Consider the following 23,000-nt stretch of genomic DNA (forward strand, 5'->3'; position numbering starts at 1 on the left):
TCAGACTGATGGTGTCCATGGTTATCTTGTCATTCAGAAGTTCTCTGGCTTCTTTTATTGTCTTATAGAAAAACCAGGAATAACAGAATTATCACAGTGAACCTGCCAGGCACTATTCATAGTTAAAGTGGCTTAAAGTAAAATGTGCCTTCCAAGAAAGTGTGGCATTAAATGTCTATGCAAATCTCCCCGAATCCCCAGAATCCTATATTCGTTTTTTATAGTCCATATTAAGACCAGTGAGACCAACACTGCTAGTATTCTAGTGATTCTAGTAAAAAAAGCAACAAGTTGACTTTAACTTAGCACAAAAGCAGCCAGATCTATTAGAAGTGAAGCACATTCTGGTTGAAGTTTGTGGATGCAGTGATATTTGTGTGTGAGGAGAGAGGTGATGGGTATACACTTCTTCATCTGTGCATACACGTGTGCATCTGTGTGTCTGCTGTGTGTGTGTGTATTGCATCTTGTCATTCCTTATCATTACTGACTTGCTTTTCTTTTACATGGGTAGGAAATGAAACAAGGGAAATATAATCAAAAGCCTGAGGACTGACTGGAATGCAAGGCATGCCCTTGTATTCACACACAGACATACACACTCACAGACATATCCACACACAGTGTAATCGCATCTCTCGAATGAAAGATGTACGCGTGTCACTTATAATAGTAATTTATGCAGAGCCTTAATTGAAAATTGTTATCAAAATCAATTTGGCAGCCTTTAATAGGATGAGAGCAAAGAGGCTGCAAGAGAGTTAGTTCCCTGGATGATACATTTCTTACAAAGCAGGAGACAGTGCGTGGATATCTTTGTATCCATATGTGTCTGTCTATCTATAACTATGCAACGCATATTTCTCCACATACATTTCCAAGCCGAATTTGTGTTTGACTCCTACACGGAAGTTCAGTAGCTCATAAAGAAAAAACCCTCTGACATGATTGGAGCTGAAAAACCATCATTAGGTTCTCCCTATGGATCTATAATAGTAAATGGTAATAATACTTGATGAAGTACAAACAGGTTGACAGCAAAAAGGTTCGCAGTGCAGGTGTGTGTTTGTCTCCACTCACAGTAGGAGCAGCCATAGACTTCTATGCGAAGACCAATCCGTCCCTCCTCGCTCCAGTCCAGCGGGACGAGTCTGAGGAAGCGAGCCACGATCTCCTGCTGCAGCTCATGGCGGACTGAGCTCTCTGAATTGGAGTTCCCAGAGAAGGCCTGTGCACACAAACAGTCGAGTACACACACATAGACAGACACACAATGATATTAAACACATCAAAGCCACAGTCATGCAGCCAAACAAACAGCTTCAGGAGTTAGAACAAGAGCATTTGTTCGACTCACAACATCCTGCCCTGAAGGTGCACACTCACGAAACATACAAAATAATTATGAGTCTACAAATCTAATATGCCTGCTTTAAGAAATTCTGACTGCAGAGGATTTAAAGAGGAAATTGCACATTGTATCAAACTTGATAAAATGAACCTCAATGTCACTTCGTTTCACATTTAGGCTGATTTGTTGGTCCTCAAAGATTAATGGCTTGTAACTGATGGGATTTAGATTTCCTTGTCGTATTAGCATGTCATGTTCTACACATTCAGTTGACGCAGTGTCTGAAAATCCAGCCTCCAGAAAACAATTTAAAATATTGTCTACAAACAAAACAAATATTTACAAAGCCAGTGAGAACCTTGTGCCTCTGCAGAATTGCCCAATGTCTGTGGAGTTATTTACTTAACTTTGTGCATACAGTAAAAGTGTATGCGACACAAAATCACACTGATGAAAGCTTTGTTCTTGGCTTTTATTAATACAGTATTCTTTCCTCATATAGATAGGCAAAAAAAATTGTGCATTTTATGACTAAAGCATGAAAGTTTCAGCATATAATCTACATACCCCAAGGTTTTATTTCAGATGTGGAGGCAATTTGTATCTGACTTCTGGTGACCTTGAGAGGTCATTGATCTCAGCATTGCATTTTCCAGTTTTTGCACCATTTCTCCATTATAATCATTTATATATTTGCCAAGATTGCATAAATATGTGTATTTGCTGCTGTGGCCATGTAACATAATTTTGCTTAGAGCATCAATTTTACAGGGGGACTGCATACCCCACCATTTCCAGGTGTTAAGGCAGCATATTCATGAATTTCCCCTAGGGGATAAATAAATTATCTATCTATCTATCTATCTATCTATCTATCTATCTATCTATCTATCTATCTATCTATCTATCTATCTATCTATCTATCTATCTATAGCTTGTTAAAAACACTGACAACTTCTGCTGTGTGTTCTATGGAATTACATGACTAGCCAGCACATTAGTGAACATTCTAATCAGAAGTTAGCATGCTAGTTTGGTATGGACCACACTGATTACTCCAGGTGGCTCTGCCCTGTCCCAGAGGTTACATCTGAAATGCCTCCATGTCTGAAAATAAATTTCATGGTTTATAGAAGCAGTTGAGAAGGTTTCATGCTTTAGTCAAAAAATGCACAATAACATTCCACATCCAAGCTTATCTATTGCACTGTTACATGTTCTTTTGAGGAACATGGTTTAACAGTTCCTCCTGTGCCTGGAGCAACAGCATGGCAGCAATTCACCAATGATGGTGAGGAAATAATAACAGAATTAATAATAAAGTGTCATCAAGCTACAGTATATTTGTTGGTTCTTCAGAACTATAATGATTATGATTATAAAGATTTACTGGGACCATTCTATAAGCTTTCAGTTAAGGTAAAGCTTACTAATAGGTTCCATTATTGTTGCAATTGTATTATAACTTTGTGTTGATTACTGAAAAGCAATGATATTAGCTTATGTTTAAATGCTGTACGTACATCTGGCTAAAATGATCTGGTATTTGGACACCTCTTCTCTTCTTTCCTTTCCTCTTTGCTCCTCTCTGTTCCTCTTGCCTAGTGTTTCTTATTTCACTTGACCTGGCACAGCATCATTTAGAGCCTCTAACTGCACACTAATGCACTTCACCACAGTCCCTGAACTATTTCTCCACTCCTCTCTGAAGTAAACATACAAACCATAACCTCTTTCGCCTTCCACATACATATGTACAGTTAGCACAAACTATTATGGAGAAACATCATTAACAGCATAGCAGGTAACTAGATGAGCGCAAGACACTAGGCAGCCATGTGTTATTTTAGATAAGACGCGAAGTGGGCTGGGCAGTGGATGAGTGAGGGCGGAAAAAAGCTCTGCTAAAGACAGTCTGCTTTGAGCTGACTCCTCAGTGACCCAAGCATGTACCCCTGAAGATATGCTATCTGAAAAGAAGGAGATGGTCAAGAGTTCACACTAAGCTCAGAGCCACTGAACTTCAGCCGTAGCGAGGGAGTGGACACAAGGTGAACAGTGCCTCTATCTCCTCTATGCCTTTACTGCACTTTCATTTTTAATCTTTATTTATCCAGAAAAGGTTAACTGAGCACACAAACACACACACACACACACTTTTTTATTGGTGCCCTGCTTCAAATTCACCCAACTCCACATGAGTCATCGGGGAGCCCTTCAGTATACTTTAACTGCAGCTTCTACTCTCTGTAGGTGCACAGGTCCTGAAGATCTGGGTTAAGTGATTTACTCAAGGGAAGATCGCTGTTTTTGAAAGAGAGGTTTGCAACACATTCACAAGGTGTAACCAGCAATTAAAACTACAGTTATATCAAACACAGGTTTCCTGTTGGTTATGTCAGAACTATAGCTATTCATAAAAAGGAAACCATTCGTAATGTTCCCACTCAGTCCCTGTTACTGAATGGTTCCTGAGCACATGGAATAGCGTAGTTTTGAGAACATTTTGACTTTTCCCTGTCGCCTTTTTGCACACAGTTTGAATATGTCCAGTGGTGAGATTTTTATTCACCACCATGAGATCAAGTAGTATCTCTATTCACGTGTAGGAAAATATGTTTAATCTTTCCAAAGACTGAACACTGGTGTAACAAGCTTAGCAATTTACCCCTTAAAATTATATCAACAGAAGTGCACACAGTATTTTCTCTGTAGTTAATATTTCTTAATCACAAAAACTAAAAAAAATCTAGCTGCCCTCTTTAAATCACACCCGGAGAAATCCAAAAGCTAAATTTACAGTTAAACATATCGTCAAAAACCTCTGAGAGAAGAAAAAATGGTTAAAAATGTCCCCAGAACTGAAATATGTCTTTAATCACTTGGGCTAGCACCATCCTGTGGAGTTGTTTGTACATTTCTCAGCTTCTCTCTCTACAACATTTTTCTGTCTTCTCTTTTGCTGTCAAATCTTCTCCATCCTCCTTCTCATCCTGTGAAGCACAAAAAGCACAAATGTATCAATTTGCATGCACACATGCAAGAACATATGCATATGTGCACACAGACACAACCACCCGCACACCACCTTGCCATTTAAACCTTTCTGTAACATTAAAAACCTGATATCACCCTTAAGCTCATTTCATATTTGGAAATAAAATCCTAATAAAACTCTGAAGACTGTATATCTTCTGAGGATTTAGCTCAGTGCGTGCTGAAGACTTTACTTCTTTTTGTCCGGCTGACACTCTTCTCTCCTTGCCCCTGTCAAGGTATAAGAGAGAGAGAGAGCGAGAGAAGGAAAGAGAGAGGGAACAAAACCATTTTTGTCTCCCAAAAACTCCATCCCCATCCCCATTTCCCAGCTTCCTTCTTTTATTTCTCTATTGTGTTCATCCCTCTATTCGGCACTTATCTGTGCTTGGCTGAATGAACAGCTCAATTCAAAAGGCATTACTATGCAGAATGGAGGGCAGAAGGTAGGATAGGGAAGAGAGGAGGAGGAGGAGGAGGAGGAGCAGGGTGAAGAGGAGGTAAAAGTTGTGGATGCTGAACATCTCGCAAAAGTCTGTCTAGTCAACCATTAAATTCCCTCTCCTCCAAAGTCAAATCATTAACTAGCAAACCAATGAGTAATTGTGAATTTGTGTGTGTTTCACAGCGTATTGTGTGTATGTGTAACCGTTTATGTCAGCATATGTGTGTGCGTAAGTGTTAGGCAACTTGAGAGCTTAGACACTTTGACGTTTTGTTTAATCAAGAACTGAGGTAATTTACGGCAACAAAGGCCACAAAGTGCCTAAAGCAACTTTCAGTTTTTACTCTGGGTATGTGTGTGTGTGTGTGTGTGTGTGTGTGTGTGGTGGTTTTATTATATTTGTGGGGTCTGAGAGCTTTGTGGGGATCAAAATGCTGGAACCCACAAGACCAAATGTTTGAGGGTTAAGACTTGGTTATGGTTACGTGTTCAGTTGTGATGGTTAAGGTTAGGGCCTAGGGAATGCATTTTGTCAATGACGGGCTCACACAAATATAGTAAGACAAAGATGTGCGTACGTGCGTGTGTGTGTGCAAGTAGATTCAAATAGGAAAATATTTGCTCTGATTCTTTGTACTGCTGTGAGGATGTGCATTAAATTTAAGAATATTAAAAACTAAACTTGCTGTGATTTAAAAGTTTAAACAAGCAAAGTTTGTAAAGAAAACCTTGGATGAGAATAGAAACATCACGGAGCTGTCACATGATTTTAGCAAACCACGAGATCAGTAAAGGAAAAGCAAAGAGAGAAAATTTGACTTGGGAAAACAAAAATAATGAGGAAAGCTGAGAGCCAGCCATTCTCCTTGTTGGGCATTTGGAACAGCAGTGCTGCTGTCATTCAGCAAAGAACAAGCTAATCACTTTACTACAGCTGGTCAACAAATACCCCCGTGGTCTGCTCTGTCTCACACACAAATACACACACATCATTCGCAATTTAAACAAGATACACATGCATGTTGGCATGCTTGTGTCTATACACACATCCTGGCATTCATGCACTCCACCCACGTACATATACACCCATTATTTACTTGCTCAGCAGCAGCTATCCCTCCTACTTACTCCTCACTCACTTACTTATTCTACTTGGCTGCATGTATTTCATTTCCTGAATGTGAATCTGTCATTTCTGTCTGTGTGTGTCTGTTTGTGTGTCAGTGAATATCTATCTATATGTGTGAGTGTATGTCTGTCTCTCTGTTTTGACAGCCAGAGACAGGCTTTTCCAGAGAACAGATCTCCAGATACTGAGAAACAACAAGTGAAAGCTATTTTCTGGCGTTCGCTTGTTGCTGCTGGACTCTTTGTTAGACCAGCCCAGAGGCAGGGCCATTGTATGTGTGTGAGGATTTGTGTGTGTGTTCCTTGCTAACAGAGGCAGGGGAAATCAGTCCGGCCTGGTCTGGTCTTTTGTTTTTATCGACAAGTGTATGGGACAAAACAGAAGGGCCGTAGAGAAATTTGTGTTTCTGTGAAGCCCTGTGGGTGGTTGTGTTTGTGTGGGTATGTGCCTTTAGTGTGCCAAGAAAACAGGACAAAGTGTAGTAATGCTAAATTTAAGTCATGAATCTTTAAACTGTTTTAAAGACACAGAGAATTAGAGTGAATTAGAGTGTTACAACGGGGTGTTTATTCCTGTCGCTTGTCTAAAACTAGATCCCTAAAATACAATGGACTTTGTGAACTGGCTTTATTGAACACAAAAAGTTTGCCACATTGGAAGAAGAGATTCTTCATCTCCTCCGGCTAACCATTTCTTGACACTTGCTCACAAAATTAAAATTCTGGGCTACACAGTCAATCAAGCCTCCCACTAGGGGTGGAGACCACAACCAAGTTCTGCTGCAGGCAGAAGCTAAATGGATTTTTGATCTGAGTGTACAGCTGTAGACAGGCTCTATGAGGAACTTCCTCTGAGCTGTATCCTGTAACTTTTTGTCATTTCTTTTTATGCTTATATAAGCATTTGTTTTTGTATAGTTTCAATTGTCTGCTCTTTCTGATGGTTTGTTGTTATTAAAGTATCATCCAATTTTTTTTTAACATTCCTTCTAATTACTAATGTAATTAATGCTTGTTCTATAATGTTCATGCTTATCTTCCCCAGTCTGTATGTATCTAGAAGCTTTTGATATCCTTGACATCATTTAGGCTGTCCCAGTGGAGACCTCACACCTTTATTCTTCATTTCCAGCATCTCCCTCAAACAGCCTTCAATGCTATTGGAGGAAGAACACTGACCTTGAACTGAACTGCACTGCGTGTTTCATTATAACTATTTACTGTATATGTGTCTTTCTGCACATCAAACGATTTAATGCATAGTTTTATTTGTGCAGGCAAGGTGTTTTGAACATTCTTTGTTATTTTATTGGGGCCAGTGCATTATATGCCTTTGTGTCTGTTATAGCCATGTGCCAGAACATTCCTCCTCAGTTCAGTCTCTCATTAACTGCCCTCACCTGCTGAAAGGAGCTCCCATAGAGGGGGTAACAAAGGGAACTAGAATCTTTTCTTTGCTTCAAATACATTATTAGGGGAAAAAATGAGGTACACTTCCAGAACATTTCATGCAAATACTTTTTCATACATTTCCATTTGGCTCATTAATTACTGTAGAGCAATCAAAAGAAAGGAATTGCTCTATAAAAATCAAACATTTTAGCATCACACCATCATCTGTATTTCCTCCCCTGACTACACTACATTATCGTTGGTGTGCAAAGTATTTCCATGCACTGAATTAAATTTTGCAGAGACAGACACACATGCACGCATGCACACACACACACAGAAAGAATAGAGTTTTAAGAGCCCATTACTCAGGCTGTGAACATTTGGCACCTTCTCTCCCCTCTGCTCACCACAGACCAACACTGATGGAGTGAAGACTGCCTCCCTGGCTCTGCTATAAATTCTCAAAGGCTACGTGTGTGTGTGTGTGTGTGTGTGTGTGTGTGTGTGTGTGTGTGTGTGTGTATGTGTGTTAGTGTGTGTGTGTGTGTGTGTGGGCGGGGGTGTGTGTGCAACTGCCAACATTTTGCTAACTTATTATGTGTTTGTGTATGTCTGTTTTGACATGATGTTTGAGAGGGCCAGCATTTCCACTCTCTTCCACTCTTGATTCGACGTGTATTTCACCACCTACTCACTAAGAGCTTTGACATTTGTTGTAAGACCCACAAGAGCCATTTAGAAAGAGAGGTATTCTTCAAAATGAGTCAGACAGACGTCACTCATCACAGTCCAGCTGAGACGGAGACAGTGCGGTCAGAGACAGTGCAGTCAAAACAATGGCAAATGTGCAATATCACTAAACTCTTCAGTGCCTTGTCTTGTCCACTGTCACACACTGTCATGGCAGTATTATTAAAATTTTATGGCAGCCACTTAAGTTGTGCCACAGGAGACCCACCGGGAAGTGTCCTCTCCATCTATTTCAATTCATCATCCTCGTTATTCACACTCAGCAATTTTTTAATTCCCATACAACTCTTATCTTGAATGAACTGGCATTAAAGAGGCTGATGCTCAAGTCCTGTGAAGTCACTACAGCAGAACAAGATACAGAGCCGGAAGTTAGAAGAGACTTTATATCAATGTAGACGAAAAAAGTCATAAAAAGTCAGATCTATGACTGCGAGCAACGTGTTCCTCTGTGGTCTGATTATTTTAATTCTAACATACTGGACTGTAATGCTGGATGTGATCATTCATTTACAATTACCAGTGGAAACTGGTCAGCGGTCGTCAATGTGAGTGAATCTGTGGGTGCGTGTACATGCACTCATGCATGCAGGTGCCTGATTACCTCTGTTAATATCTGTATGTCCTGAGTCAGTATGAGTCACAATCAAAACAAGAACCTAGTATCTATAATTACACACATGAAACTGAATGCTAACCTCTAAAAGATCTTACATTAATATCAAATGAGTGCACCTCATTTGCTCTGATGGAAATGGATCTCCTTTGATCCCTTTCCCAATCCATCTCATCAGCTGGTACCAGTTGCTCTTTGGTTGGTGGCAATCAATCAGCTCCATCTGCGACTTATCTCATTACATGGTCTTGGACCACTGGCTTGAGTTCAACAATGCTTGGTTGAATGTATTCATCTTTACATAATATTTTGTAAAGGATGCTTGTCTCCAGAACAATTAATAATCAATGAGATAATAGGTGCCCAAGAATACTCAGACAGAACAACAATGATTGATTGTACAATCACTTGTCATTTGAAGAATGTGTTTCCCTCTACAGTGCATTTATTCTCAAGGACAGTTTTATTGATGTGAGACAACACTTACCAATAATGTTGTACATGTGGCCATCTTCACAACATGGATGTATGAATGTTTGGTTGGAATATTGGGCTGGTTGAAAAGATTTCTATTTGAGGTAATGAAAGTGTGGCATTATTGAAACATTTGAAGCTTCTTTCCAGTACAGTTGTACTGGATGTGGTTTCTGGAAGTTATAATTAGAGCAAAGAAATTAGTCCAATATTTCTGTTTACATAGAATCTCCCTTTCTCCTAATCCTGATATTAGTGCAGTGAAGTTTCATTCTCTCTCCCACTCACAAACACTTTAATCATTCCAGACCCATCATAAGCGAAGCTCTAAAAATATTATATGTGATATGACACTTACAAAAATGAAAAAATATTTATAAAGTATAGTAAATACAAAGTAAAACTATAGTAGCACGCCAGCCTAGATCTGGAGGACCCCTCCCGATGACTCAATTACAAGCTGACATTTAGCAGGCTGCAGATTTGCCAGCTAAATGTGAACTTGCGAGTGAGGTAAAAGCCAGTCACATTAGGTTATTTTCAACACAGGGATCACCTCCCCTTTGGTTGTGGTATGATGCTGCTTCTGCAAAATATGATAGTAGTGTGCCATTGTAACTAAATAGCTCTTAGAAATACTTGTGGTTGTAACTAGTCGTTCTAATATGTAAATACTATAGCCCAAGACTTTCAAATTCGAGACCAGTTCCTCTATCTTCATAGGCACCCCCTCCTTTATAAGCACTTTCATTCATATATACAAAATATATTGAGATTCTTACTTTTGTCTTTACGACACTAACCATTGTGTTGTGTTTTTTCCTAGCTTTAATACCATCATTTGCTTTAGTGCCGTCTCTTGCACTAATGTACACTTATTTTCCTTTCCTTCCGCCTAATGTAAGCCACTCTAGATAAAAGTGGATGAAAGGGAAATGTATGAGGCACTGAATTTCTGTAAATAATCAGATGCAAAAACGTGGAGGACCTATCCTATTATGCTCATTTCAAGCCTGATATTTTTATTCTCACACTCCACCAGTGTCTTTGCATGACTCACAGTTGAAAAACAATCCTTATTTATCTCCTACTGCCTATTATGCAGCCCCTCAGTTGAGCCTGACTGAAACAGGCCAACTTCTGAAAGCCTGCCGAGCTGCAGCCCCTAGTGCTTCTGAGCACCAGCCATCCTCTCTCCAGAGTGGAGGTTCTGACAGCTAACTGTAAAACTACTAATTAACATAATATAACTGTCTGGAAATGGCAGCTAATCAAATCCATCCATACATGTTAGAGCCCAGATCCATGAGTTGACAGCACAAACATCAACAGACTACAGTAGGACATCTCCTGTTTTGGTAACTATTACGCCCATTACTTGCTTACTGTGTAATATAACACTGAATTTAGTCTTTCAATTACAATCCATAAATACATTTTTTTTCTGTAAATACCCCTGTTACATGTACATGTCGGAAATGCGCTAATAGGCCAAATGAAGTGGAAAATGTCTTCTGTCAGGAAATACCAAAGCTAACGCTGATAAGAAAATGTCATTCTGCTATCACCAAATGACTGTAGTAAACCTGCACCATTGTTTTTGTGTATGCTGGAGTGCATTACATGCCTATAATACTAGTAAAATAGACTGTTTTGGGAGAACGAGCTGAGCTTGGAGTGGATGACGACATAAATCAGTCTGTGACGAGCTGACATCAGCTTGTCAAGAAAGTAAGAAGAACGGCTGGAAACCTTGTGTTTCCCTGATCTTTTGTGTCACATGGATTACTTTTACATACATTTACCTAATTTTTTTAAACTTTTTAATATGGAGATCCAACATTGTAACATTATATAGCATAATTAGTCCACTTTCAAGGGTCTATTTGTAAGTTTTCTCTGCCGCCAAAAGTAGTTTCTTGCTGAAGAGCTTCAGCCATCATTGCATTTACAGGACAAGAGGTTATAATACGCCCTCTGAGCAGCGCTAAGTCTGCAGGGCAGATTGGAGGCTACGGTAAGACGCTATCGGAAAGTGACGAGACGAGCCGGGGCTATCTGGTTAATGGTTAACTTCAGTAGAAGAAAAGACGTGACAGAGACAGGAGTTGACATTGGTGTTGCTTTCCACCTCTGGAAACAGCTCTAAGCAAGAAAAGGAATGAAGTTTGATGCTGAACTTGCAATGTTTTTGCTAGACTGGAAACAGCTGGTAAAGCTAACTGACTATGCTGACTATGTAGCAATAGCAAAACTTACAAATAGCTCCTTTGATTCACTCATGTTCAAAACATCAGCACTGTATTTTCATTTCTTTTGGTATTTCCTTCTTTAGAAGAAATCGTGTCCAAAATCAGTGTGAAATATTATACAAAGTTATGAAAAGCTGCACTCTGTAAAAAGTGAAAAGCAGAGGTGGGAAGTACATTTACTCTAGTACAAGTACAGTTCTAGAAATGTGTACTCTGCTCGATTGTTTTCAATTTGGGATTATTTTGTTACATTTCAGAACCTCAAGTAATTACTGGAACCAAGTCGGGTCTCAATGTTTTATTTATCTAAGTCTTTTTGTCATTGAACCATATTGTTTACCGTGAATCTGTAGTGACACTGACTCACTAGAGACACTGACACTTTTGTTAGTTTATATGTTCTGGTGTGCTGAAGGTACAACTCTAATTCAGCGGGTAAATGTGAGATGTAATCTTGTTTCACACTTACTTTTTACTGACATACAGTACGTATATGAGTTTAATGAATCACTGTTGGTGTTGGTGTGGGATGCTCATTGTTTTCTCAGCTCTACTGTAAATCAAACTCATTAACTAACCTATTGGTCTTGAAGACAATTGAGACAACTTGGAGGCACTCAGACAAAGAAATGTGAAATAAATATCAGACTGACGTGTCGAGAAAGTTGAGTAGAGAGAGAGATGCAGTTCACTGGTGCATAAATCCAGGTGCATGATTTATCAGTGCATGCTTGGCAGCTTCTGAAACTGAATTAGTCCATACCACTGAGACACAGAGACTTCACCATTCATCTACCTGACGAACCACAGCAGCCCTGCCCTCTCGAGAGGACACACACCATCACAGACCTTTGTTCAGACTTACGCACAGGCCAGCAAATCAACACAATCATGTTGATATATACAGCCTGTAGCGCAGGGAGTGAGGCATATAGAGCGCTTTCGGTGAGAGCGAAACGTTACATCCCCACTGTGTTACCTCATCAGACTTCCTGTCCCCTTTTTAGCAAAGCTCCATCACCATTTTATCTGTAAATGCCAGAGCACTGTAACTAAAATATCACAACAGTCACAAATGAACAACATAATGAAGTTTTGTCACTTTGTCAATATCTTTTCTCATTTATTCCCATTAACATAGGGTAGCAGAATTCACTTTTCGGCCACTTTGGTCCCGTTCAAAGAAAACATCTTCAAATTTTTGCCCTATATTTGTTTCCTGCTCCCAGTGACTTATGATAAATGAACCAAGAGGTGTGAAAATGAAGTCAAATGGACTGGCACATTCATTTGACAGTTTCTGTAACTGTCATTCTGCACCCTATCATCACTGAAGAACTTACTGCTGTTTCCGATTTCATGTATCTTTGTAAATTTTTGCTGATGCATCAGAACAACATTTTAACATTCTTACGAACTAAAATAGCTGCAAAACAAAAATCTGGGATTGCCATTTTATTTCTTTTGCTTGAGCATTTTGGCAATCACATTCTCATCTGAGCTTCTCCTCTTGCAGCTGTCTTCCTTTGAAAGCCACAGCGTAATTCAAACATTGCCCCCTTATCAGTTTGAATAAGAGCACTCGACTACCCTAAATTAGCTAAATTAAGCAGGAAAATGCACTAGAACTCATTTGAACTGCACCAAACAGGTTAGGAGTGAGAGCAACCAGAGGATCCTATTAAGAGCAGTGTCTTTTAAAGATGGTAGGAGAGTTGGGGGCTGAGTTTTTTTGGAAAATCTATTTTGTACTACTGAACAATAGCTGAACAGTTTCCCTTTGTAACTGACTAGTTAATCTGGAGCCACCCTTAAAAGACATGTATCTACCCTACATAGGCTACTAGGACACCAGGCTGCAACGTGTTTATTTCACAACATGTGAAGATCCAAAATAGCAACCACTGCATGATATGTGATGAGCAGGCCTGTCAGAGTTATGGGTAACTATAATTCACTTGCCAAGCTTGGGCCAAAATGGCTCACAGGCCAGCTGACAAGATAACAAGGTCAGAAATGTGTTTCCACGCGCAGAGGCTTGAAAAATTATTTGGGTGCTATGCCACCATTAATCTCAAAGATCCTCTGACTCTATGATATTTATTTACAGTAAAATAAATATTTCATGCCAAGATATGTTGGTGAACGTTAGCAGTATGTACTAGTGAATTAATGTAATAATTTTTCTCCATGGAACATCATCAGATAGAGTAGTTATAGCCTTGTAGCCTCCTATCTTAAAACACTTTTTAGCCATGCACTATTTCTCATGTCTTGTATGATTTATGCAGGTATCCATCCCCTGACACTACCGAAGACACACATACAATATGAGGGCAATGTAACCCTGTGCTGTCTACATACCCTATGACAGGTAGAGGCACACGCCAATGGAAGGTGAAACTTTTTATGGAGAAGTTTTGGGTAACAGGAACCTGTGTTAATAAGAATAGACCAAAAATCGAGTATAGGTCTAGTTTTTACAGGTCCAGTGTCCCCATTTGATCTGGTATCAGCTTAAGACTTGCAGCTGTGGCTGTGCTAGTTTATTAGGTACATACATTACTGTCAACTGACCTGGTGTACTTGCAGCTTCAAGCTTCTCATGAACATGAATAAACCATCTGACAATGTGAGAGTGGGCCTGCTGGCATCAGAATGAGTTATGGTAAACAAGTTTGTGGAAAGAAAATGTAACTTAAAATGTTTGTTAGGTTAATTGAGTTTTAATGTGCAATCAGACAGAGAATGTTTTCTTTTTCTGTGCTTTTACAGAATTCACTACACACAGCATTTAGCTTTTAATGTTCCCTCTGAGACGTGCATTAAAGTGCAGAAAGCACTGTGGTATCAAACTCTGACAGTTAAACTGAAAGAAAGACATTAAGACGATCACTTGAATGGTTTCCAAGTCATACATTTTGATGACAAATTGTTACCTGTCATTGAGTACTCCAAATTTCTAAAACATATGACTGTAATTTTTGCAACTGTCACCATTTTAGGAATGATGGTTTTCTGAGGATGCATAAGTAAATCACTGAATCTTTTTACTATTGATCACTATCATTACCAGAGTGCAATTTAGCAAACAAAAAAATAAATATTGTTAAAGTACCCTGAGGAGTTCTCATTCTAAACACAGTTTTGCCTTCAGCGCTGCAAACCAAATCCTGATTCTATAAATTTACTTGTCGTCCTCTTCTCCTCTTTTGGCACAGTCATACTTTTTAGAGTGTATTACCGCCCACAACTATTACCAACATCTGCAGCAGGTAGGACTGCATATCACAACACCCCTGTGCCTGAGTGTGTGCATGCTCATCCCTGAGCATCCCAGTAAAACAAAATATAAATAATACAGACCAAGCAACACATTGCTCTATAACACATCAGTGGTGGGATACTCCACCCTCCATTTACTGTAATAGTTAAATGGAAACTCAATAAGAAATTATTTATAGGCCTACATAAATCCATTTCATTTTCCATTACAGTCAATGAGTGCTCCCCTTTCAGTATGATTACTGTGACAGCCTCTATTGCCCTCTGGTATAGTAGATGTTATTTCAATTATCACAGTGCATCACAGTCAAACTACTGAAAGTTGTTGCTCTGTGTGGCAGTGAAAGAGTTAAATCATCAGTGTGGAGTAGTGGCAGGTGGTGATTGGTGGCAAAAGGTTCCTGAATAGAAGATTCATGCATAAGAGTGCAGGACAGGTGGTTTCCTCTCTGGGGATCGCTGTGGGAACCTCATCCAGTGGTGAATGGGACTGAGTCAAGTGTGATTGAATGGGCTGAAACAGGGGCTGATGAAAGTTGTGTGTGTGTGTGTGTGTGTGTGCGTTTTTGTGTATGTGCGTGTGTGCGAATGTGTGTATGTGTGTGTGTGTGTGTGTGTGTGTGTGTGTGTGTGTGTGTGTGTGTGTGTGTGAGCGTGAGAGAGTGTGAGTATGAGAAGAAGAGAGAGAAACAGTAAGCTGGCTTTAGCGCCCTACCATCCCCACTCATCCCTTTGGTCAATAGCACTGATAGCTCCAATATTATCACCACTTCCAAACAAATGGACATACGCACACACTCACAACAAAGTTCTAAACATGTGCAGATGCACATTTTAATTGTCAGCAACTTTTAGTAGGAGTAAAGTATGTGTGCATGCATGTGTGTGCACTCATGTAGATTGCTTGCATCCCAAAGCCTCCTCTAAATAAGATAAGAGACAGACACAAAACAAATGGTTGCAGTTTTGCTTGTTACTGCACTAAGGGTTATTGATGGTATATGCCCAACTTAAAATTATTGGCTCTGTATTTGTTTACATAAGCAATATTTTGAATTACACTGGCGATAAATTAAAAAGCAATATATATGTCACACATCTAGGCAAAACTGAAAAAAAAGTCTGCTAGAGTTACAAAAACACCAGAGAGATTAATGTGTTTTGGAGTATTTGCAGAAATATTAGAGGCAATGAATCAGGGTTAATGGCAGAAGGAAAACACTTCTGAATAAATAATAATGGGCAAACAATTATGGTGCAGCACACAAAAACTACAGCTTAATTTACTTTCAACTGTAAACGATCCATATTTGTCACCACAACCAGTCCTAACAGTCTTAAAAGACAGAATAATGATGAAGCTATTTGGGGCTTAACGCAGAGCTAAATATCCACAAATGAAAATGAACACATTCAAAAGCAAACACTGTTCTCATTTGTGAGAATGAAAACACATTCTAACTAGAACTTATAATTCTGTGGCGTAGGAATAAAATTCGAGGGACAGATAGTCTCCCCTGAACAACACCTATCAGGAAACACTTCTCTAGGCTTGGGTGCCATCTGCAACAAGCTGCACCAATGAAATGCTTATGTTGAAATATGAGGCTATACAGTAGTTATTATTTAGTTACAGGTTAAAGCTGGGGTGGGCAGTCATTTTTGGTATCAATGGGAAACAAATTTCATAATCACCTTTCAGCATATTGTAATTAGACATATGCAACCCTCATAGATAGGTGTGCATGTCCCTTCAGATGACTGTGTCATTATTGGTAAAGCGTTTCAGATGGAGATGGAGAGAACTTGCTGTACGTCTCCTGGACACGACAGCCTGCGGACTTCATTTTCCTGTCATATCTAAATGTGTTGTAGTGGTTGGTTGTGTGGGTAAATTTACCATGAAAGCAGGTGATGACTGGCTATGTTGAATGTTGCTAATGGTTTAGCCTTTTGCTAACTGTAGCCAAAGGGTCACAGCTGTTGCTTGACTTGCATGCATGTATGAAGCTTGTGCAATATGCCTGTGAGGGAAGAGCTGCAGGAGGGCAGCCGTTTTTTTTTTGTTTTTGTTTTTTTTTTTACTATTCTAGATTAATGCCTACCCCATCTTTAATGTAAGGATCAGACAATAGGGTGTCTCGGTGCCTGCAAGGGATAAATATATCAAGCCCAAGAGACAAGCTACCAGGAGAGAAAGCATCAGGGTCCACCTCCATTTAATAACGTCAGCAAGAGACAGTTACTCGATGTATGCAACTTAAGAGAGTTTTGTTTGTTCTTTTTGTCAATCTTTGTTTACAACACTTTGTGAAGTCAAAGGCTAATGAAAATGAATATGCTCATAGTTTTGTAAGTAGCTTGATCAGACTGTGAATTAGAAATATTGACAGATTATTTTCTAAGCTTTAGAAAGGAGGTCAAAAAGGAAGAAAAAGAACCAGTTACAGTAGCTGATGAAAATTGGCTGCCAGTGTATGTGAGTTATTCTGAATTTAATTTGGTAAAATAAACATTGCGGCATAAAAAATAACTACCTTTCATGGGGAAAGCAACTCTAAATTAAAGTACACTGAAACTCTGTAGTTAAGTAGGAAAGCAAAAAATAAAAACAGAGAAAATTGCTTTTGTGTGGTAACCAACAGTCTGAATGTGGTGTAATTTCATCTAAGTAAGCATTTAAAGTGTTTCGTTTGTAGCTTAAAAAGCAGAACATAGCTAAATGTTAGCTAAATAAAAAATAGTTAACCATTCTGGAGGAAAAATGTTTCCTTATTATTATTAGATTCAATGCTTACTAACACTATGATCATAAGGGCTCAACAGGGTCATCTTCTTTTATTCCACCTGTTTTCAAGGTTCTTAACATTTAATTCATAGAAAGGCAACGGAAAAATAAAGAAATATATTTCATTCAAAGTTACTCTGCTACTGCTACAAAAATCTCTTAATTTTTAATTCAATTACTGTTATACAATACAACATTCTGACTAATCTAGTAAGTGATCTTTTAAAAAAGGTATATGCCTAATATTGTTTATAATGAATTACCAGGCTTCCTTCTCATTTTTGCTGCATCCTCTACGTCCTTGATGCTGGTTTGCTCGTTTTTCCTCTTCTGTTTAGACTTTTTGCCAAATCTGATACATTAGCAACATATCGATGCTAATTAGCATGTGTTGTCCCTGACCACTAGTTCAGTAAAGTAAACTAAAGTAGATAGACCTAATGGCCTTCTATGGGAGATAATAACCTAAGAATCCAGCAGTGCTAGAGTTAACAACCTTGACGCTCTTTCTGCACAGATCCTTCTAGCGGATGTGAATCAGATGGACTGGTGAAAAAAACATGTTTCTCCACTGGTGGAGATAAACAAGCAAACAGCCCCATCCCCTTTACTGCAGGTCCTAGACTGCTGACTGGCTTTGTGTATCAGTGTTATTCATGACAGGGCTATTCTTCTACTCCCCCACTCTCCTCTAGCTGAAAGCACATCTGTTATTACCTGTAGCCCAGAAACAGTGACTATTTTGGGCCATTAACTCATTAGCTAATGATTGTGGATCATCAGATGTCCCACTCCCGTGCTTGTTAACAGTGCATTGATGGAGGTATGTTTTTTTGGAATAACAGACATAGATGATATAGCCAGAAAGAATTGACATCCACACATTGTCAAGGAATAAAGAGCTAGTAGCTCATTCCCAAATGTTCTTACACTGTATTTTCCGTCTAGAGCCCATCAGGGCTTGAATAAGGTCTGTGGCTGAGATGATACATTTGGTTAAAACTGAGCTAATTAATTGATGAATATTTATGTGCACCACTGTGGCACTCTGAGAGCTTTCCTCCCACACAAGGTTTTATGCTCTGGGTTATGGTAGGGTGAAAGGAAGCCTTCACATTTTCATAATAATGACGAGAAAATTTATCTTGTATTAACAGTAGAGTGTCATTTAATTTCCTCTTTTGTCATCACGAAAGCATTTCCCTTCTGACCAGTCCTTTTAACACCTACATCTTGAGTCATATATTAATTTTTTACACCAAAAAATGATTAACATGGGTAAATAAAAAATAGTTATAGGAGCAGATATTTTCCAGAGTAGTGTATGAAAATAGTTTGGGATATGGTTAGCTACAATAATCACCCAACATGAATTTAAAAACAGGCTGAATGTAGAGCTCTGTTATTGATGGTCTTACTGTCTGTTCCCTTTATAACATCCTGTGGCCGTTGCTTGTATTAACACACATACATGTTTCTTGTTCACTCACCCAAATGTTGCCATCTTGGTGATATGGTTTCCAGTTCCGACCTGTGTCACTGTAGAGAAGACGGTACCGTGTCGTCCAATCAGAGCTGCTGTAGCGACCCTGTGTTGCTATGGCGCTCACCTGCTTCCTGGAACCCAGGTCCACCTGTAGCCACTGGTAATGGTCACTGTCCAGAGGTGACCATCCACCAGCACCTGAGGAGTCAGTGAAATTTTATAATGAGTGACAAGTCAAGGGTTGTCTATTCTTCAAATATCTTATATTGCTTTAACAGTGTATAGTAGAGATGTGACAAAATATCAATACAGTAATATATTGTATTACTTCCTCTTGCAATAAGTTATTGATACAATGGCACTACATATCAATATTCTTTATATAAAGGTGCTCTAAATTCCCCCGCTAATTTGACCTAACAGAGTCGCTACTTCATGACTCCTCACGGTGGCGCCTATCAAATAAATAAACTTTATAGTGAAGAAAAAGAAACTCACAGGGGGAATATAACAGACAGCACAGCAGGACAGCAGGAGAAAATAAATCAAAGAGGTCCATCATGTTTCAAGTCAGAAGTCTGGGTCCTCTTAAGCTTTTACAATGTGCTCATGGCACAAATAAAATCGACAAAGACTACGTAACATTAATGCCACACACACACTGCCAGACCAGGCAGACCAGAGACGCTGTCCAGCACTCAAACACACATACACTTTGACTAACTCAACACTGTGTCAACAACCAGGCACTGTTTCCGCCTACGGAGAAAGCAGGTCTTTTGCTCTCATACACTGACACACACCTGAATCATAGCTCAAAGGTGACTGCAATCTGCAAGTCTGAATACTACTTTTATAGAAATGTGTCCAGTTAATATAAAACAAGTCGATTATGCTTGTTAAGCAATTAATGTGTATTTTTAATGTGTTTATCATCATTATATGTAATTTTTTTAGAGAGAAATTTGTATTTTGGCATTCATTTATATTAAACACTTTAAACACTTTAACTCTGTAACACTGTTCTGCTTTCTGGCAGTTAAACCTTTTGTCAGTTCATGGTGTGAGTGTGCGTTCAAGGGGCACTAAGCTAAAACTCTGAAAGAAAATGGGCTGAATGATTAATTGCGATAATATTGTGATATGATAAAACGCAATTTTCTTATCGCAAAGGCTGCGATTACACTCTGTTTACCTGACATTCAAGCAAGAGTAGAGCAGTCGCCAAAAGAGGGAGCAACAACTTGGCACGCTACACTTTGACCTGTTGTATAATGGCCTCTGGCTTGACAGAACCTGGCACTGCAGAAACTTTAGTGTCAAAGAGGAGCAGTACGTCGGCTGTGTAGAACTATTTTGGCTTCAAAAAAGAAGATGCTGCACAGCATCAGGTGTTGTGCAGTGCCTGCCTTGCTACCGTTGCTAACCCACGGGGTAACACTACTAACCTGTATCAGCACAGCAAAGCCATGTACGATAGATGGCTAAAATGCCAACCTACCAGTGCGTCAAGTAAGCCAAATACCACCCAGACAAGGATCACTACCGAAATGTTTGAAAGCATAATTCCATATGAACATAATTCAAAACAGCACGGGGAAATTACTTAGGCAATAACAGAGTTCATAGAGAAAGATACGATGCCTCTCAGCACGGTGACAAAGCCTGGGTTTATGGCTTTGATAAATACACTGGATAAGCGGTACAGCATGCCCTCCCGCACATATTTTAGCCAGGTTGCCATACCGGAGCTATATAAAAAATGCAAACTGAGAGTCGCAGCGGAGCTGAAAACAGTGGAGTTTTACGCTACTACAACTCACGTGGTCAAGCCGTACAGTGGAGCCCTATCAGAGTTTTACGGTGCATTTGATTAATGAAGACTACTACCAACTGGGACCTCCATGAAGAGAACCATGTCTGCATAACGACGGACAATTTCACATGCTTAAAAGGATGTAAGTTAAACAAATCAGTCAGTGATTGAAGTAGTTAAATACAAAACATGTCATTCATATCAATTCATGCATCATCTAATTTCATCATGACATATAGGCCTGGCCTACAGGAAAGAACAGTTTATGTTTAATCTATTAAATATTGTGTTGTAATATAGAATGATTTATTGCTTGTGTTTGTTGAATAATACAGAAGATAAGGAACTCTAAAAAATAATTGCAATTAGATTACTTTCCCAAATCGTTCAGCCCTACAATGCAATTTGTTGTACATTGTTTCAATTCTGTGAAACTGACACAATACAAAGAATAAATACATGATTCCTGCTGTTTGCCTTTTTAGGGGTACTTTCTTCTTCACTTACACAGTGTGATATATCGCAGAATCGCTATATCGTAATATCATCGCTATCATCAGCAATGTATCATCATAGTATTGTATCGTGAGTTACTCTGTGATTCCCACCTCTGTTGTATCGTCAGTATAATAATTCTATAAGAAAATGGCTTGGCCCTGGGATAAATAAATAAAAAGCGTGTATTATTAGCAAGAGCTGTCTGTTGTACATACACATTGGGTTGCCAATGTTCAGGGCAGACCAGCTCTTGAGTCCAAGAAAGGCAGAAAAGCAGCATGGTACCATCATAATGACATTTTTTTAAAAAGAATGTGTTACAAGGTTATAGTCTGTCGTGTTATTAATGGTCAGTGTCCAGCAGAGAGCGGCTCCAAGACAGACATAGGAATAGTGTGGGAGAAATAATGTTTTATTAAAAGCTGTGCATACAGGGTTGGAGCCTGCAGTCTATAAAGATGTTTCACAAGAATGGCAAATACACTCTTCTTAAGTATCATATAATTATTCACTCTCCAACAACGAAGACACTTCAACTTCAAGAGAAATGTAATTTGCATGTTTGACATTTCAGGATGGATTCTTTTTTACTACTGGTACACAAGCAGTGAGTCTGCTATTTACATTTTGGAGTAGCAGCCTGCCATGCTTCAGAATCTTATGAAATGTCATGAAGTCGCAATTATATGACTTTGAAGAGGATACAAGGAGTGGAGACACATCCATGCATCTATGCAGATAGTTGATCTAGTTGGATGTCTATAGTCTGTGCGCCTGATGAGAGGGAAGAAGAATAAGTAAGAGAAAAAAGTCAAAGAGGAGAAAAGCAAGGCCCTACAGTAAGAGCCTACAATTTACATTTGTGCCTAAAAATAATGTGTGCAAACTGTAAAATGTATTGAGGAGCATCGTGTGCACATAAAAAGTTTTACAAAATTCAGCCCAAGCAGCCCTTTATGCCATCCTTGCACCAAACGACTTTTCAAGGGATTTTACTGTCACAGACAAATTTCCAATGTTGACATAAAATTATGAGAGTTTTGCTTGAGTTGTGGCACGGAAATTATAAATACAAAGTACAAACACTGTCATTTTTGGGGCGGATCATTGCAATTATAGTGTTTAGATCCTAACTTTATATAATACTAATAATAACAATCATAATCATAATTATGTAGAATTTCAAAGAGAAAAACAATCTGGAAAAAAAGTATTTCATCCTCTAAATTTCCATCAGAAGCATTATGGAAAATAATCTCAAAGGAATGTTATCAAATAGTGACCCTGTAAGATCCCAGTCTTTATAAAATCTTATAATGTGTGACAAAAAACATGTGAGGGTGTCAGACCTTTGTCTTTCCAAAGTCTTCTAGTGTATAGTAGGCTTAAGGTTGATAAGACAACAATTACGATGGCTTGATCATTACGCTGAACCAATGTGTCTGTTGGAAAAAAAAAAAAAAAAAAAAAAAAATCAAGTGATCCACTTGTCAGCACAGTCCCACTGTGGACCGCTGGATGAACTGAAAGCAGGTCAGACGACCTGCTTACAAAAGCAGTATCCAGCTGCATAAGCCAATGAAAACTGGCAAGTGAAATATTCATTGGGTGCTCCGGTGACTGACTGAGTTAAGACACTGATGTTGCAAAGATACATAGGTTCACTAAGCTCCAACATTA

The 23,000-nt window shown here is 39.0% G+C and overlaps 1 protein-coding gene across 1 annotated transcript in view; it reads right to left on the reverse strand.

The window, feature by feature from the left end:
• The window catches only part of cntnap2a (contactin associated protein 2a), a 339,851-nt gene that overhangs the window by 153,776 nt on the left and 163,075 nt on the right, over nt 1-23,000 (reverse strand). Inside the window, exons 3-4 of the mRNA XM_023416970.1 lie at nt 19,011-19,204; nt 1,081-1,228 (exon numbers count right to left, since the gene is read on the reverse strand). Of these exons, the coding sequence (XP_023272738.1) occupies nt 1,081-1,228; nt 19,011-19,204 (342 nt within the window). The remainder of the gene's footprint in view (nt 1-1,080; nt 1,229-19,010; nt 19,205-23,000) is intronic.

Source organism: Seriola lalandi, unplaced genomic scaffold (genome assembly GCF_002814215.2).
Source record: "Seriola lalandi dorsalis isolate HSWRI2012SDOR001 ecotype SW California unplaced genomic scaffold, Sedor1 jcf7180002054570, whole genome shotgun sequence".
NCBI classification, from domain to species: domain Eukaryota; kingdom Metazoa; phylum Chordata; class Actinopteri; order Carangiformes; family Carangidae; genus Seriola; species Seriola lalandi.